The sequence below is a fragment of the Lynx rufus genome, unplaced genomic scaffold (assembly GCF_022079265.1).
Source record: "Lynx rufus isolate CCGP_SWC_20201006 ecotype Redwood Valley unplaced genomic scaffold, mLynRuf1.p SCAF_9, whole genome shotgun sequence".
Lineage (NCBI taxonomy): Eukaryota > Metazoa > Chordata > Mammalia > Carnivora > Felidae > Lynx > Lynx rufus.
The window spans coordinates 46,649,848-46,667,979 of record NW_025814897.1 but is presented as its reverse complement, the minus strand read 5'-3'; the positions used below and the strand labels follow the sequence as shown (position 1 = coordinate 46,667,979).

The window sequence follows — 18,132 nt, the reverse complement described above, 5'->3', positions numbered from 1 at the left end:
TCCTATTTATTTGGAAATGATTTTTTTTTTTTAAGGGACAGAGAGTTCTTAGGTTAAAAAAAAAAAAGCCAAACTTAAAAAGAATTTATAAAGTATGTTTTAGTAGAAAAATCTTAGACCTTATTAGCATTCCCAGACCAAGAATTAGTTGAAAGACCATGAAAAATACACTGTTAACATCAGATATAAATAAGATAATAGGTACTGAAGATTAAGTATGTGTTACCCTTCTTATGTGCAGTAGTGTGTTATGATCATTCATACTCATTTGAATTATTAAACTTTATTAATTTTAGTGGCAGAACACCAAAGTTAGGACATTTTTAAGAATTTTCAAAAGTTTTGCCAATCATCTTATGACTAACCAGTCATGTAGTAAGAAATAATGCATCTGAAAATTGTTTTTCTCTGTGTATTATAAAGTTTTTATTTTGTAAAGGATCCTCTAATAGACTTCCTTAAAATGCTAAGTTCTCTAGTATAAGCTCTTTGAAATGTTTCCCATACTTCTAAAGAGAAAGCCTTCCATATGCCTATATTGGCATTATAAGTTTATTCAGGGCTCATTCAGGCCTCTTAATCATTTCTGAGCTCTCTGAAATGAGCTGGCTTGTTCTTATTTCTACATTCTGTTCTTGATTGCCTTTTTCCCTTTTACTTCTACATTATTCTAGTCAAGTTTATTCTTTTTAAAGGCTTGTCAAAAAATAAAGGCTTATCAAACCTATAATCTCCCCCTCAATCTGTTTATATTAAAAGATGTCCTCAAGTCAAAATTCTTACATGAAAATACTTCAGTGTGATTTTGCTTTAACTATCAAGGCTTAAGTATAGAAATTGACACCTAGGAAGAGCTGACAACTTTCCTCTGATAATAGTAGCTGGACCCAGGTATTTCTTTACAGGTGATCTGGGTCATAATGCTGCACTTGTTCTAACACAACTTTTTAACTCAGCTCTTCCCCCATTGTGCAAAATAATCTACAGAATATGATAAAATATTTTCCAAGTTGTATATCTAATAAGGGATTTGTATAAAGAGCTCTTACAACTCAACAATAAAGACAACCCTTTAAAAAAAGCGTCAAAGGTTTTGAATAGACCTCTAAAGAATACACACAGTTGTTCAGTGAGCACATGAAAAGGTGCTCAGCATCATTTATCATTAGGGAAATAGAAATCAAAACCACAATGAGACCATTTCATACCTAGTAGGATGACTATAATCGTACAGACAATAACCTGTAAACTAGAATGTAGAGAAGTTTGAACCCCCTATACATTGCTGGTGGGAATGTAAAATGTACCCACCTTAGAAAAAGTCTAGAATTCCCTCAAAAAGTTAAACATAGAAATACCACCTCCGTGTGTGTGTATATGTAGTCAAGAGAAATGAAAGTAGATGTCCACACAAAAACTTGTACACAATTGGAATCAAGAAATAATTTTTTTTAAGAAATTAATTTTTATAGCAATGTTAATTTCCACTACTAAACATAATTTGTTACTGTCTTTTAGTGTTCCCTATGGAATAGATTAATAGTCATGTACAGTTTGGGCATTGCCAGATATCAAGGTGTACATTCATTTTTATATTAATGCTGTATATTTTGTTGCTAATGTTTAGTGGATGAGATTGCTCAAATTATAGTTAATATTTCTAAGAGGTATTTAATACTATAAAAGTATGTTGTGATATGTATAGTTTTTAATTCTATTTTGGGTTTACTGTAAAGATCTCGTAAATCTGTTCAGTCCCCTTCAACTACTAAATGTGGATTCTATGGAGGGAAAAACTGTAGTATCTTGTTCTATGACATAACAAACTTTATGTCAAATCCCTAAGTGTTATGTCATGAGCATGACTCCATTAAATCAGATGTTATTTAAAAGAAATTCCTTGAGGTAAATAAGCTAAACATATTTTAAGACCACATAAATACTTCTTTTTGATCTTGAAAGTTTGAGCTCATACTTAAGTCTACATGTTGATGTAAATATTTTAAATTGCTATATAATTGGATTCTGCTTAGTCCCCTCTGTGCATAACTTAATTCCAAACTTCAGTAGTTTTCACTTCTTTAAAGAGGTTTTGCAAGTCCAGAGTAAATGAATGACTAAAGTTCATTTTAATTTTTTTTATGTCTATACTAGATCATGCTTTACGATTATGGAATATCCAAACAGACACTCTGGTGGCAATATTTGGAGGCGTAGAAGGGCACAGAGATGAAGTTCTAAGTGCTGTAAGTTGAAAGCTGCAGGGCGGTGATCTTCAGGTGTACAGAGCTACAGAGCTCTGAACGATCCCCATGGAACTCTTACAAGAAAGCATGTGGTTTGTTTCATATAGCCTGTCAGGCACGCATTTCGTTTACTTGTGACATAACAAGGTTATTAGCCTACAGATGAAGGAATAAAGCAAGTAAGGCTCTGTGTTTTATCTGTACTCTTGCACTTTATACCAGCACCTGGATTCTGATGAAAGAATACCTTGAACTTGTTCAATCAAAAATCACCAAGCTAACTTTTGTTTTGCTGTTTCTCAGTCATTAAAGAAAAAGGTTAAGCCAGTTAGCAGTTGATCAACTTTCATTTTTCAATTTTTTTTTTTTTTTTTTTTTTTTTACATTTATTTTTGAGAGACAGAGCACAAGTGGGAGAAGGGTGGAGAGGAGACACAGAATCTGAAGCAGTCTCCAGGCTCTGAGCTGGCAGCATAGAGCCAGACGCGGGGCTCGAACTCACAAACTGTGCGATCATGACCTGAGCTGAAGTCGGACACTTAACTGACTGAGCCAGCCAGGCACCCCAACTCTCATCTTTCAAATAAAAGATGAACTTCAAATAAAGCTGAAATATACAATCCATTTTTTGGAAATGTTTCATTATGTTTATACTGAGTTTTAGATAAGTTTTTGATGTCATGTTAACTTTATGTATTATAATCTATTGAACCATTTTAATGATATGATGCTAGTATTTTTAGCTAGTATTTTCACATTTTTACATTAAAAAAAATTTTTTTTAATGTTTATTTATTTTTGAGACAGAGAGCATGAATGGGGGAGGGTCAGAGAGAGAGGGAGACACAGAATCCAAGGCAGGCTCTAGGCTCTGAACTGTCAGCACAGAGCCCAACCCAGGGCTCAAACACACAAACTGTGAGATTGTGACCTGAGCCGAAGTCAGACGCTTAACCGACTGAGCCACCCAGGTGCCGTTATTGTTATTTCTTAAAATGAGAGCAGTACACAGTCTATTTCCTCTTCTCTATAATACAGGAGGAGTTCCACTAGAAGGACTGATGTGTGAGATTTTCATTAACACATGAATCACATGCTAAGTTAAAGAGCATCTCTGTGCCTCATTGCTTTATGAAATAGGTACATTAAGGTTATTACAACGGATGATCTGTTAGCAGTCTTAACAATTGGTATATAGCAAATGAAAAAGTTAAAATACATTATTTCCTTTTTTTAGACCTTTTTTCTTTTTAAAAGTGAACTTACCTAATGTAACTGAAGTATTTTGACTTAAATATACACATAAAGCAAAATTTCAGTTGTTTAAAGACTCATTGTATATTTTCACATACAGCTGTCAATTTCATTGTTTAATAGACAAAACAAACTTAACTCAGGTCTTTGCATCATAGAATAATTACTTCAGCATTCTATTTACCTTTAAAATCAAGCAAAGGTAATATTTAAAAATAATTGAATAGATAAAACTAAATTCAAACAATTTACTTTCTTGACTTATATAAGCTCATATATGCTATGGTGACAAATCAGATAAAATTAAATCTTGAAATCAGTAACAGCTCTGATTTATGGGCTACATAGATGAAACTCAAAGTGTTTGTGACTTAAAATACAATTTTCATTACACTGTACCTCAGATGAAAATTGGATAGTCTAATTTGGGCAATTTTGTATGTCTAAGCTTTTTTGTTTTACGTACAGGATTATGATCTTTTGGGTGAAAAAATAATGTCCTGTGGTATGGATCACTCTCTTAAACTTTGGAGGATCAATTCAAAGAGAATGATGAATGCAATTAAAGAATCTTATGATTATAACCCAAATAAAACTAACAGGTAAAAATTGTGCTATTTAAAACAGTTATTTCTTGCTGTTGGATTGATGATGTGTTTTACTTTATCCAAAATTTTTACATAATCCCTTACAATTTACATACCATAAAATTTACTGATTTTAAATATAGCCCTTTGCTTTTAGTCTAATGTTTGTGGCTCCTTTTTCAAAATCCCCTTTAAATTGCGTTTTCATCTTAATTTAGTAGCATGTTTTACTTATTTAGGTATGTATATGCTTGGCTTTTTACATTATAACAATGTTAAGCTGCTTAAAATTGCTGTGGGATAGAGTAAAGGGTCCTTCTGAATAATGTTGCTAGCATTATTTGTCAGCACTCTTAATTTTTAGTCACGTCAGTAAATCCTGATTTTTTAAATGGGTTTCTTGGCTTTGATTCATGATAATGTAATTCTTTCCTTTAAATGATGATCCCTTTTTTAGATGGAGAAAATTCAAAAGCTGGAACCTCCTTCAAGAGATTTTGAGTGGGAAGTTTTCTTAATATATATAAAGATTTTCATTTTTTAAGTAATCTTTCCACCCAATGTGGGGCTCGAACCTACAACCCCAAGATCTAGAGACACACACTCCACTCTTTGAGCCAGCCAGGCAATCTTCTTTTTTTTTTATTTTTGAAAAGTTCCAATTGAAATCTGTTTTTGAAATGCTTATATTTTTTTTATTGTTTACTTATTTTTGAGAGAGAGACAGAGTGCCGAGTAGGGGAGGGGCAGGGAGAGAGGGAGACACAGAATCCAGAGCAGACTCCAGGCTCTGAGCTGTCAGCCCAGAGCCCAATGTAGGGCTCAAACCCATGAATCACTGAAGTCAGACGCTTAACAGACTTGAGCCACCCAGGCACCCTGAAATGTTTCGATTCTTTAATTCAGTAACTGTCTTTTCAGTATCTGATCAGGCTGTTAGCACTTTCACTGTAACTGTCATAAATCTCCATTTATTAACTTTGTTTACAATTCTTTTTTAACAAAGAGCTAGCATTTATTTTCTCTTTATCAAACCAGATTATTAATAGATTATCAGTTAGATTTATAACTCATCAACAAATATTTCAATGCATTAACATTTATGAGACCTCAGTGGCCTCTGAGAATTAGTACAACTTCCAGATTTCTCTTTAGAACCCAAGGGGTTAGTATAATATTTGTTTTCATATTTTCTAGAGCTTTGGAATAAATAGAATTATATTTTACAGTTTACAGAAAGTAACATTGAGTTATGCTGGTCTTGAGAGGTTTAACCATAGATTATAATATTTATTTGGCTAAAAAGCAGTTAACATAATTACAGCAGAATTGAGAATTTATAACAGATCATGAATAACATTTTAATGTTTTAATAAAGAAAAGCTCCTAGAATTGGAATTGGGAGGAATGTATGAGAGGATTCAACCCAGCACCCTTTTTACATATGAAGGAGAAGTAAAAAGGATGTGTTGAATTGCCCAAGAGACACAACTAATTCATGGCATATCATTCTTTTATAATTAATTTCAGTTTAAAACCGAATCACTAGATTAGAAATGTTAGGTATACTTTTAATTATCTGTAGAACGGGAAGAACTGGTAGTTGGTGGTCTTCTCACAGACATGTTTAAGCAAAATATATGTATATATATGTATGTATGTATGTATAGCGGTATGTTTTACTTACCCAAATACAGGAAAAGTCTTATTAAATGCCAGATTCTTGTCAGATACCATTTCCAGAGATTGTTGCTCAAGGCAGGACTCTCATCTAGCTTTCTCTTTAGCAGTCTTTGGAATGATATGTCATTGTTCTAGAAAGATGACGATCTTTTGAAATAATCTAGATATATTGACTTTCATAGACTGTTAATGCTTAACTTTAGATAGCTTATTGTATTTATTAAAGTTTTATAAATCTTTTAAGTGAAAATTAGTGTGATTCTACTATCCTTTTTTCTTTTAACTTTTGACATTTCCATTTCAGGCCATTTATTTCTCAGAAAATTCACTTTCCTGACTTTTCCACCAGAGACATACATAGGAATTATGTCGATTGTGTGCGATGGTTAGGTGATTTGATACTTTCCAAGGTATGCTAACTGTTGTTAAGCTGTACTTCTGTTATTTGTGTTTGTGTGAGTTGGAACTTTTCAGGGAGCACAGTTTTTTCATATAGTTTGGTAAATTGGATGGCAGATGGCAGAAATTCCTTTTTTTTTCTTCCTTGAAGTCTCATAGATTTGGAAATTTGTTTTAGGCATAAAACATCCTGATGAATTGTTATAACTTGTGCTGTAATAATAGGAAAAATGTTAACTTGTGAGATGATATTCTTCTCTGATATCTGATGCTATAAAATAACCCAATTTCTAAAGCCAGTGGTGGGTTTTTTGGTATGTTTGTGTCCATTTTGGTAAATTTGTATTTACAAAAACAGCTGGGGTTGGCTATGGGCTGTAGTTTGCCAACCCCTGATCTCTAAAGTGTTGATGTATATTTACATATTTTTTGCTGATAATTTAGAGTAGTTGTTGGTGATGTTATCTGAACATTTAGGATTGTCATATTTGGAAAAATTGCTGTCCAGTCTCCTTTCTTGATGTGGATTTCAGGGCATTGCATATTTCTTGGGCAGAGCCTAACTTTTTTCTTGGCCTTCCAGGTATAGTTTTTCCTTTTTTTAAAGTTTTGACCTTGAAATAATTAGATTGACAGTAAGTTTCAAAGCAGAGAAGTCCCATATTGCCCTTCACCCGATTTCTCTCACATACATCTCACATAACTATAATACAATATCAAATTTAGGAAATTGACATTGTACAATGTGTGCGTATAGTTCTATGTCATCATTTTATCACATGTGAATTTTGTCAGTTCAGGAATGTTAACAGTATGGGACCTTTTAAGATTGGTTTTTTTCACTCAGTATAATGCCATCCAAGTTGTTGTGTGTATCAATAGTTTCCCCTTTTTATTGCTGAGTAGTATTCCATGGTATGGCTGTACCACAGTTTATTTAACTATTCATCTATTGTAGGACATTTTGGTCCTTTGCAGTTTGGGGCTATTACAAATAAAGCTTCTAATGAACAATCGTGTTCAGGTTTTTGTGTGGACTTAAGTTTTCATTTCTCTGGGATAAATGCCTAGAATGGCAATTGCTGGGTCATGGTTAAGTTTGTTTAGTTTTTTAAGAAACTGCCAAACTATTTTCCAGAGTGGCCGTGCCATTTTACATTCCCACCAGCAATGTATGAAAGATCCAGTGTCTCCGAATCTTCGCCGGCATTTGGTACTGTCACTATTTTTTATTTTAGCTGTTCTGATAGGTGTGTAGTGATACCTCATCGTGGTCTTAATTTGCATTTCCCTGATGGCTAGTGATGTTGAACATCTTTTTCATGTGCTTATTTACCATCCATATATCCTTTTCGATGATGTCTCTTCATATCTTTTGCTCATTTTCTAATTGGATTGGTTTTGTGTGTGTGTTTTTTTTTATTGTTGAGTCTTGAGAGTTCTGAATATATTCTGAATATGAATCCTGTGTCAGATATGTAGTTTGCAAAAATTTCTTCCAATCTGTAGCTTGTCTTTTCATCCTCTTAACAGGGTCTTTTGTAGAGCAAATGGTTTTAATTTTGACGAATTTCAATCTATTGAATTTTGTTTGAAGAAAATTATTTTATGGATTGTGCTTTTGATGTTACATTTAAAAGCTCTTCACACTCTGGATCCTAAGGAATTTTTCCTGCATTTTGTCGTGTTACATTTTATATTAACGTATGATCTATTTTGAGTCAATTTTTGTATGAGGTTTAGGTAGTAGTTCATTTTTTTGCCTGTGGATAGCCAATTATTCAGCACCATTTGTTGAAAAACTATTCTTTCTCCTTTGAACTGCTTTTGCATTTTGGTCAAAGTTGTTTGGCCTACTTGTATGAGGCCTTTTCTGGTTTTTCTGTTCTATTTCCCTCTACCACTGCTATATGCAGTCTTGGTTACTGTGGCTCTATAGTAAGTCTTGGAATTGGTTAAGTGATTTCTTCCATTTTATTCTTTTTCAAAATTGTTTTAGTTATTTTGATTCCTTTGACTTCCCATTTAAATTTTAGAATAATCTTGTCTACATTTTATAAAAAATCTTGCCAGGAGTTTTATGGGCAAGGGAGATTTTGATTGCTATTATGTTAAACCTATATATCAGTTTGGTGGGGGACTAATATCTTTGCTCTGCTCTCCAGTTCATGAACATAGCATGTCTGTCCATTTATTTAGATCTTTGATTTTTATTATCAGCATTATGTAGCTTTTAGCGTAGAAGTCGTGTACATACTTTGTTAGATTTATACTTAAGTACTTCTCTTTTTTGTGGTTACAAATGATATTCCTTATTTCTATGTGTTTATTGCTAGTATATAGGAATGCAGTTGATTTTTACATATTGACCTTTAATCCTGTGACCTAATTCTAGGAGGGTTTTTTTTTGAGGACTTGGGATTTTTTTACATAGACTATCATGTCATCTGCAAATAAGGGCAGTTGTATAGTTTCCTTTCTGATCTTGCCTTATTGCACTGGTAGACTTACAGTTCTATGTTGAATAGTGATGTTAAGATCAGACGTTCTTGACTTGTTTCTGATGTTAAAGGGGAAAGAATTCAGTGTTTGACAATTAGCTGTTTTTTGTAGATGTTCTCTATCAAGTTGAGAACTGTCTCCCTTACTAGTTTTTTGAGAGTTTTATCATGAAATCCTTATTGAATTTTGTTAAATGCTTTTTCTCTATCAGTTGGTATGGTCATGTGGTTTTTCTTCCTGAGCCTGTTAATGCAGTGTATTTCTTTTTTTTAAGTTTATTTACTTTGAGAAAGAGAAAGTGTGTGTGTGATTGGGGGAAGGGACAGAGACTGGAGTACAGAGAATCCCAAGCACGCTCTGCTCTGAGCCACCCAGGCACCCTGTCATTGTTTTTTTTAATATTGATTCCAGTCCCTGGAATAAGTTTATTTGGTCATAGTGTATAATTTTTATATATGTTGCTAATAGTTGGTATTTTGTTAAATATTTCTGTATTTGTGTTGATGAGACTGATATTAGTCTGAAGTTTTTTGTAATATCTTTGTCTGGTTTTCCTATTGATAATACTGGCTTTATAAAATGAATTGGGAAGTTTTCCCTCCTATTTTCTGGAATTGATAGAATTGGTGTTTATAGAATTCATGTTAATTCTTCATAAATGGTTGTTAGAATTCTCCAGTTAAATCATCTGGGCCTAGAAATTTTTGAGGGAGAGTTTTAAGGATAACAGATTCAGTTTCCCTGATAGTTAAAAGAACTGACTGTTGAAATTAACTATTTTATATTGTGTGAGTTGTGGTAATTTGTGCTGTTTGAAGAATTGGTCCATTGTATTTAAAGTAAAAATTGTGTGTAGAGTTGTTTGTAGTATTCTTACTGCCCTTTTGATAACTGCAAGGTCTCTACTCATGGCCCTGTTTCATTCCTGAAATTGGTAATTTATTGTCTTCTTTTTTTGTCAGTCTTGGTTAAGGATTCATCAATTTTTTGTCTCTTCTTTTATTTCCCATGGATGTATTTTGCTCTTTTGCCAATTTCTTAAGGTGTGGGAGCTTAGATTATTAAAAAAAATTTTTGGGGGGTGCCTGGGTGGCTCAGTCGGGTAAGTGGCCGACTTCGGCTCAGGTCATCATCTCGCGGTCCCTGAGTTTGAGCCCCTCATCAGGCTCTGTGCTGATAACTCGGAGCCTGGAGCCTGCTTCTGTTTCTGTCTCCCTCTCTCTCTACCCCTCTCTCATTCGCACTGTCTCTCTCTGCCTTTCAAAATTGAATAAATGTTAAAAAATTGTTTTTAATGCTTATTTATTTTTGAGAGAGAGAGAGAGGGAGACACAGAATCCAAAGCAGGCTCCAGGCTCTGAGCTGTCAGCACAGAGCCTGATGTGGGGCTTGAACCTATGAACGGTGAGATTGTGACTGGGATTGAAGTCAGGACGCTTAACTGACTGAGCCACCCAGGTGCTCCAAGAGAGCTTAGATTATTGAGTTGAGACTTTTCTAAAGTAAGTATTAGATGCTGTAAATTTTCCTGTCAGCACTGCTTTAGCTGCATTTCACTAATTTTGATATGAAGTGTGTTGTTTAGTTTCTAGGTGCTGGAGATTTTCTTGTATTTTTCTCTTATTGATTTCAGTTTGATTCCATTGTGGTCACAGCATACTCTTGAGGATCTTGGCTCTTTTAAACTTTTTGAGATTTATTGTATGACCCTATCGGAGGTATATGTTCCATAGGAGCTTGAAATGGATGTGCAGTTCTGTTTGTGTGTAAGTACTGTAAATGTGAGTTAGCTGCTCTTGTTGATGGTGTGGTTGAATTCCATATCTGCACTGCTTTTTCTGTCTACTTATTTTATCAACTAGTGAGAGATGGGGAAGTTTCCAGCTGTAATTGTGGATTTTTCCCATACTTCTTTCAGTTTTATGATGTTTAGCTGCTCTGTGGGTTGCTTGTTAATGCTATGTCTTAATGACTGGATCCTTTAAATTTTTTTTTTTCGTATTTTCTTTTATCTGGGCTTTTCCCCTAATTTCATATAGGTTATATGGACATCTTTTTTTTTTTTTTTTTTTTTAGTAGGCTCAACACCTAATGTGGGGCTTGAACTCACAATTCCTAGATCAAGAGTCACATGTTCTACTAACTAAACCAGCCAGGCACCCCTATGCGAACATTTTTTAGAATTCCATTTTGATTTATGTGTAGTGTTGAATACATTTCTTTATGTAGCTTTTTTGGTGTTTCCTCTAGCGGTTACATTATATATACATATTACCTATTTTGTTGCCATATCTTATATATATTATGTATTTTTGTTATGCTATCTATAAGAAAGTTCACTAGGTATAAAATATGTATAGATTAAAAGTAAAAAATTATCTAAAAATATACTACCATGCAAACATAAGTATAAATATATATTTATTATAACTTGTCTACTGTGTATCAACATTTTACCACTTCATACGAAGTATAGAAATCTTATTTCCTCTATATTATTACTTTGTCCTCCATTTATAGTATAATTGTCTTAAATATTCCCTTTATACTTGAGAACATCAAAAAGTATTACCATTTTTGCTTCAACCATCAAACATAACTTAAAAACTCCAGAGGGAAAGGAGGGTATTGTATTTGCTCATTTTGCTTTTTCCATTTTTCTTCCATCCTGATGTTCCAAGATTCCTTATATGATTTCCTTTATGTTTATAAAGGTGCCTGTAATCATTCCTTTAGGGCAGGTCTGCCAGTGACAAATTCTCAATTTTTCTTCATTTGAGAATGGCCTCATTTTTCCTTTTTCCTGAAAGGTACATTCGCTCTTTATAGGATTTTTCTGTTGACAATTCTTTTCTTTAAACATTTGAAAAATGTTGTACTCCTTCCTTCCAGCGTCTGTGGTTTCTGATGAGATACCTGACATCATTGGAATTGTTTTTTTCCTAAACATAAGTGTTCTGTCGTAACTGCTTTCATGATTTTTTTCTTATGTGTTTTTAGTTTTCAGAAGTTTGAATGTGATGTGCCTTGATACAGATTTCTTTGAATTTATCTTTTGGGGTTTATTCACCTTGAATTTGTAGTAGATTTATGTCGTTTGGGGACATAGTTTGTCCCAGATTTGGAAACTTTTCAGCCATTATTCAAATTATTTTTTAGGCCTGCTGTCTTCTGCCCTTCTTTTGGAACTCTAATGATATGAATGTTACATCTTTTATTTGGACCCCTGGGCCTTTCTTGTGTACATTTGTTTTCTTTTGTTTAGATTGGATAGTTTCTGTTCTAACTTTAAATTTATTGACTCTATTCATCTCCTGTTGAACCTTTCCATTGATTTTCTTATTTTGGTTATAGTAATTTTTCGGTTCTAAAATTTCCATTTGATTGTTTTTATTTTTTTTTTGGTTGAGACTTTTAATTGTTTTAAGTGTGTTTGTAATTGCTCATTGAAGCATTTTTATGGTGGCTAAATCCGTGTTAGGTAGTTCCAACATCTATGTCATCTCAATGTTGGCATTTATTGTCTTTTAGCATTAAAATTGAGAATTTTAAGATTCTTGGTATGACAAGTGAATTTTTGATTGAGATCTGGATATTTTGAGTATTATACAAGACTCTGGGTCTTATTTTATTTAAATCTTTTGCAGCAGGCTTCCTCTGATAAATTTTCAGCTGGGGAAAGGGAGCGCTACTTCATGATTGGCAGGTGGTGGGGCAAGTCAGATGATAGTGTCTTATTACTGTTTCCCAAGTGGTCTCCACTGACCCTGGGGGTTGTGGCTGGTGGTAAACATGCTAACTTTCTGCTGGGCTGCCTCTGATACCACCCCAGCTGGAAAGGAGAAGAGTTACCTCATTATGATGAGGGATAGGGTGAGTTGAGGATGCACTTGAGGTGCATAGTTAACCACCTGAGAAGTGCTCCCCACTGGGCCTTGGCTGGTTCACATGAGGGTGGGCCCACAGTTTTTGTTTTGTTTTGTTTTGTTTTGTTTTGTTTTTTCTGTGGTGTTTGGCTAGAGTAGAGTGTTTGAAAATGTTCTCTCTTGCTATGTTGCTATCTTCCTGGTTCTTTGGCCAGAGAGAACAGGCTTTTGTTGGGATTTTTTTTGGCCTTTACCTTTTAGTATGGGGGAGTTGCTGCCTTCTCTAGTATCCAGTCTGTAAATGAGGCAAAAGAAAACCAAGGAACTCAATGTGCTTCACATCCCAAGGTTCCTAACCAGACTGCCTTCTCTGTACCTTTCAGAGTCTTATGTTTGCTTTATATTTGATAGTCTTTCAAGCTACAATGAGGATAATAGGAGAAAGTATATCTACTCCATCATTTTGGAAGTAAAAGTAAAAAGCCATCAGCTCTAAAATTTCTTTTCTTAGAACTTAATCAGATGATAGGAAAGAATTTCTGCATTTTAGGTTTCAGGAAGCTGACCTGAATGAACTATATTGGTGGTCTCAAATCTATTTCTGCATCAGAATCACTGGGAGAACATTGTAAAAATAGATTCCTAGGCCTCACTCCTGGAGATTCTAAATCTGGCACAAGGACCTGGGAATTTTAGTTTTAAAAAGCTTTCTAGATGATTTTTAAGTGTAGTCATCTGTTAGGCTTGTCAAATTCTTTTTAGCTCCTTAAGTTTTAGTTCTCCATGAGGGCACTTTACTAATTAAGGGTCCTTTACCAGTGCAGTCAGTGATAAGCACTTGAAGAGCTGTGTTACAATTCTTCTGTTTTGGCCTTCACTTGTAGAGGTTCTCATTCAGTAAGGTTGGGACCAAGATGAGTCTTTTGAGAGAAGTAGACAGGCTTTCAGTCCAATCGTGCACTTAGTTAAGAGTTATCAGAGTAGGTAATGTCCAAGGTACTTTACAGTAAAGAATTTGTATATCAGATATATAACCCTGTGATTTCAAAAAGGCAGAGAGGAAGAAAAAAAAGGGGTATTGTTTCCTCCCTAATCTTCCTGTGCCTCTGCTGTTAAACTATTTTATAGGTCAGTGAACCTGACAGAGCTGCCGTATGTGACTGTGTAGGCTGTGTCCTGTAAAACTCCAGGAGGCACTCTACCTACACAAGAATTTCTCAGTCAAGGTTCTGTTGAGACATTGGGCTAGATAATTTTTTTTTATGGGAGAGGCCATCCTGTACATTGTACGATGTCCAGCAACATCTCTGGCCTCTACCTACTAAAGGCCAGGGACATTGCCAAAGGTCCCTTAATTGGCACACCACTGACCTATAATGTGAATAGTGCCCACTGTGTTGTAATTTTTCTTCCATCGTATTCTTTACTACTTGGTGCTTAACTTAGATGTGTGCAAAGAAAGATATGATGTTACAGGATAGAGAAGGTGTAACTTAGTCTATTTCCGTCCTATCCTCATATCAATGTCTTGATGTTAAACCACGCATTTAATTGCCTTCTATTATAATCTTATCTCTAAGCAGGGGACACATTGAAGAGCCATCTATTTGTATACAGTTTATATAATTTTACCTTTGCTATAAAACACTCAAGTCTCTGGATGCCAGAGTATCTAGAGCTGAATTTGGTTTGGAAGAGAAATTGTGACTTCAAAATGAATATTCCAGATAATATAATGCTTTTGGGTATTGTTAAATTCTGTTGATAATATAACTTCTTGTCGTCAAGTGTGGGCATTGACTCCAAATATAAATAAATGTATATCACTGTATTTAGTAGATGGATAACCAGGTTTTAAGACTGTCAATTCTAAAAAGATAATAGAAAGAAGGCTTTTTAAACAAAAGTTAAATTCAGTTCTTTACATAACATATCTTTTTTTTTTTCTCATTTTTCTCTTTCAAAGTCTTGTGAAAATGCCATTGTGTGCTGGAAACCTGGCAAAATGGAAGATGATATAGACAAAATTAAACCCAGTGAGTCTAATGTGACTATTCTCGGGCGATTCGATTACAGCCAGTGTGACATTTGGTACATGAGGTTTTCTATGGATTTCTGGCAAAAGGTAGCAACATATTTTTACATTTTCAAATTACTTGACTTAGACCATTATAATTTCACTTTTGTGCATCCATGTTCGGTTCCCTCTAAGAATCTCTACCTCAGTATTTTATATTGATTATTTTGGCTTTTGGTGTTATTTATTCTACCTTTGTGGCTCTGCACACCATCTGCAGTGCTTATTATAAATGCAGTTGCAGGTGTCAATCATGGCAGTGAGGTATTTACTTTCTGTAACATGTTACTAAGATTTAATGTTTTGGTGTTTAGAGTTAACCTTTGTAAGTAGATTTTTGGTAGAAAAACCTAAAGAAAAATAAACATGGGGCAAAGTACTAGTTATCTAAAAGGTTTTTTTTTTGTTTTTTGGGTTTTTTTTTTTTTGGCGTGTGCATTTATTTATTTTTGAGAGAGAGAGAGACAGAGCACGAGTAGGGGAGGGGCAGAGAGAGGGGAAGACAGAACCTGAAGCAGGCTCCAGGCTCCAAGTTGTCAGCACAGAGCCTGACATGGGGCTCGAACCCACGAATGGTGAGATCATGACCTGAGCTGAAGTCAGACGCTTAACTGACTGAGCCACCCCGGCGCCCCATAGTTATCTAAAATTTTAAGGAGATTGGTGTTAGGATTTTGTAGTAACAAATTACTTGGGTATTTACTTCTGTAAGAAAGCTTTGGAGGAGCTGTCTGTAGTTTTTGCTACAGTTCTTTAAGGCAGAATAAAGAGTACATGCTAACAATGTAACTTGTAAAAGTTCTTCATAAATTTGCAGAATGCCTTCTGATTTACTCAAAGTACTTCTGTGAGGTATTAGTTGCTCTTATCCCCATTTACAAATCCGAAATTTAAGATGGCAAAGAAATAATTATAAGCATGGCCATAAGCTGGAGCTGAGGTTTTTCTGGAATATGAGTATGTCTTAGGAATGCTTGAATACTTTATAGCCTATTTTAATAATTGGATGTTTAAAAAAATGTGTTTATACAGATGCTTGCATTGGGCAATCAGGTTGGCAAACTTTATGTTTGGGATTTAGAAGTAGAAGATCCTCATAAAGCCAAGTAAGTATTCAGAAATTTTATTGATAATTACTGCCTTTTTCTTAAATGTTATGTCAGTATAGAGGAAGTAATTGATACTTAAGGTACCATCCTCAAATCATTTTTAACATTTAAATGGCTCAGTTATTTTAAAGCATTTATCTTTTATCATAGTGACTGGTTATAAGTATCCTGGTGACAAGTTACTTTTTTAATTTAAAATGTACCCAAATTTTATGAAAATTGAGGTTGAGCTCTTAGTGATGTTTTCAATGCGTTCTATAGGACTTGGAACATCTATTTGTTTTCTAATTTACTGGCTTAAGTTAGATACAACATATTCTGTGAATGGCATTTAACCTGTTGTCTTGTTTTCCCCTAGATGTACAACACTGACTCATCATAAATGTGGTGCTGCTATTCGACAAACCAGTTTTAGTAGGGATAGCAGTATTCTTATAGCTGTTTGTGATGATGCCAGTATTTGGCGCTGGGACCGACTTCGATAAAATACTTTTTCCTAATCAAAATTAGAGCGTGTTTTCTGTGTATAATAGATTAATGTATCTTGCTAGTAAGGGCACATAGAGCATTTAGAGTTGTCTTTCAGCATTCAATCAGGCTGAGCTGAATGTAGTGATGTTTACATTGTTTACATTCTTTGTACTGTCTCCTGCTCAGACTCTACTGCTTTTAATAAAAATTTATTTTTGTAAAGCTGTGTGTTAGTTTATTTTCATTGTGATAAAGAGAAATGTTGAAAGTAATAAAAGTATGCCCTTTTTTGTAGTGATCATTTTTGTAGTTCTTTTACCTGAAGAAAGCTATTATAGGGGCACCTGGGTGGCTCAGTTGGTTAAGCGTCCAACTTCGGCTCAGGTCATGATCTCACAGTTTGTGAGTTCGAGCCCCGCGTCGGGCTCTGTGCTGACAGCTCAGAGCCTGGAGCCTGCTTCAGATTCTGTGTCTCCCTCTCTCTGCCCCTCCCCACTCATGCTCTGTCTCTCTGTCTTAAAAATAAATAAAACATTAAAAAATTAAAACAAAAAAAAAGCTATATAATGTAGTGATTAAGTGTAAGTTCTAGAACTAAACTGAATTTTAAGTTTTGACTGTGCAACTATAAGCTGGGCTAAATAACTTAACATCTACCTCAGTTTCCTCTTGTGTGAAACAGGGATAAGATACTCATAGAGTTATTAAGGATCAAATGATTAGACACATGGGAAGCAGCCAGAATAGTACTTGATATACATTAAACCCTAAATTACATTTTTACTGGAAATCGTATTTCCTATGTCTTCGTATTTCTTCTGTAATAATATCATAGTGATTAAATTTAAAATTTAGAGTTGGCACATATGATTTAATTAAGCTATCTGCACTATTAAAAAATATACTGCTGTTTGGTTTGCAGCTAGACCATAAGTAATCTGAGTGGATATTTTGCCATTAGAGCAAGTGAGAAGAGGACATAGAAGTTTGAATGCAGGGGGTTGAAAAATGAAAGAAATGGAGTATGTACAGTGTTACTATCTGCTTTTCTAGAAAGGTATTGCTTAAGAGAAATAGATTGAGGGAATCAGACTTGAGAGTAGTTGATTGTTTTGTTCCAAACATAAGGTGCTTTGTATACACTTATGAACAAGAAGAAATAACAAGAATGAGAAAATCCCCCAGTTAGGACCAACATGACATGTGGAGGAATTAACCTGAAGCAGAGGGAATGAAGAAAACCTGAGTAATCATAAGGTAGGAAGTAAAATGAGGGGACCCAGCATAAAATACAAAACTGAATTTTGTCAAATTTTGAGATGATGAGCCTTGTTTTTTTATAAAAACCCTGCATCTCCACGAATATACCTGTATTTAATACCTTTTTGGATGTGCTCATTGCTTCTGTTTTTTTTTTTGTTTTTTTTTTTTTCTATTGCTATAAACAGCATTTTGGCTAATAGCTCAGTACACAATTATGTCCATGCTCATCTGTCAGAATTAATGAAAGGGTATTTCTATTAATGTACCAAATTAACTTGCTCCAACTATATATGTTGGTACCCATTTCACTTTTGTTATTAGTTCCTATGTGTATCTCTATGGATCAGCAGTTGGTAAACTTTTTTGTAAACAGCTAGGGAGTAAATTTTTTAGGCTTTGTGGCCTATACAGTCTCTGTCACATTCACTCAACTCTGCTGCTATAGTGTGAAAGCAACTATACACAATCTGTAGACAAATGGGCCTGGCTGTGTTCCAATGAAATTAATAAAAACAGGCAGTAGGCCATATTCAGTTCCCAGACCTATATAGTTTGCCTGCCCTTGCTGTGGATACTGTTAAAACTAAATCTTGAGGCTCCTGAGATTGCTGAAAATTTAGGTCAGATAGCTCGCAAAGATCACCAAATAGGCAATGAAACAAGTGCTATGAGTGA

General features: G+C 34.5%; 1 protein-coding gene across 2 annotated transcripts in view; it reads left to right on the top strand.

The window, feature by feature from the left end:
- EED (embryonic ectoderm development) overlaps positions 1–16,416 on the top strand; it is a 29,472-nt gene extending 13,056 nt beyond the window's left edge. The window contains exons 7-13 of one of the 2 annotated variants that reach the window (XM_047071212.1): positions 2,155–2,246; positions 3,969–4,102; positions 6,075–6,180; positions 7,308–7,382; positions 14,504–14,662; positions 15,647–15,720; positions 16,082–16,416. In XM_047071212.1, the coding sequence (XP_046927168.1) occupies positions 2,155–2,246; positions 3,969–4,102; positions 6,075–6,180; positions 7,308–7,382; positions 14,504–14,662; positions 15,647–15,720; positions 16,082–16,208 (767 nt within the window). In that variant the 3' untranslated portion in view covers positions 16,209–16,416. The remainder of the gene's footprint in view (positions 1–2,154; positions 2,247–3,968; positions 4,103–6,074; positions 6,181–7,307; positions 7,383–14,503; positions 14,663–15,646; positions 15,721–16,081) is intronic. The other variant, XM_047071213.1, reaches the window with a different exon arrangement.
- Positions 16,417–18,132: the final 1,716 nt, after the last annotated feature.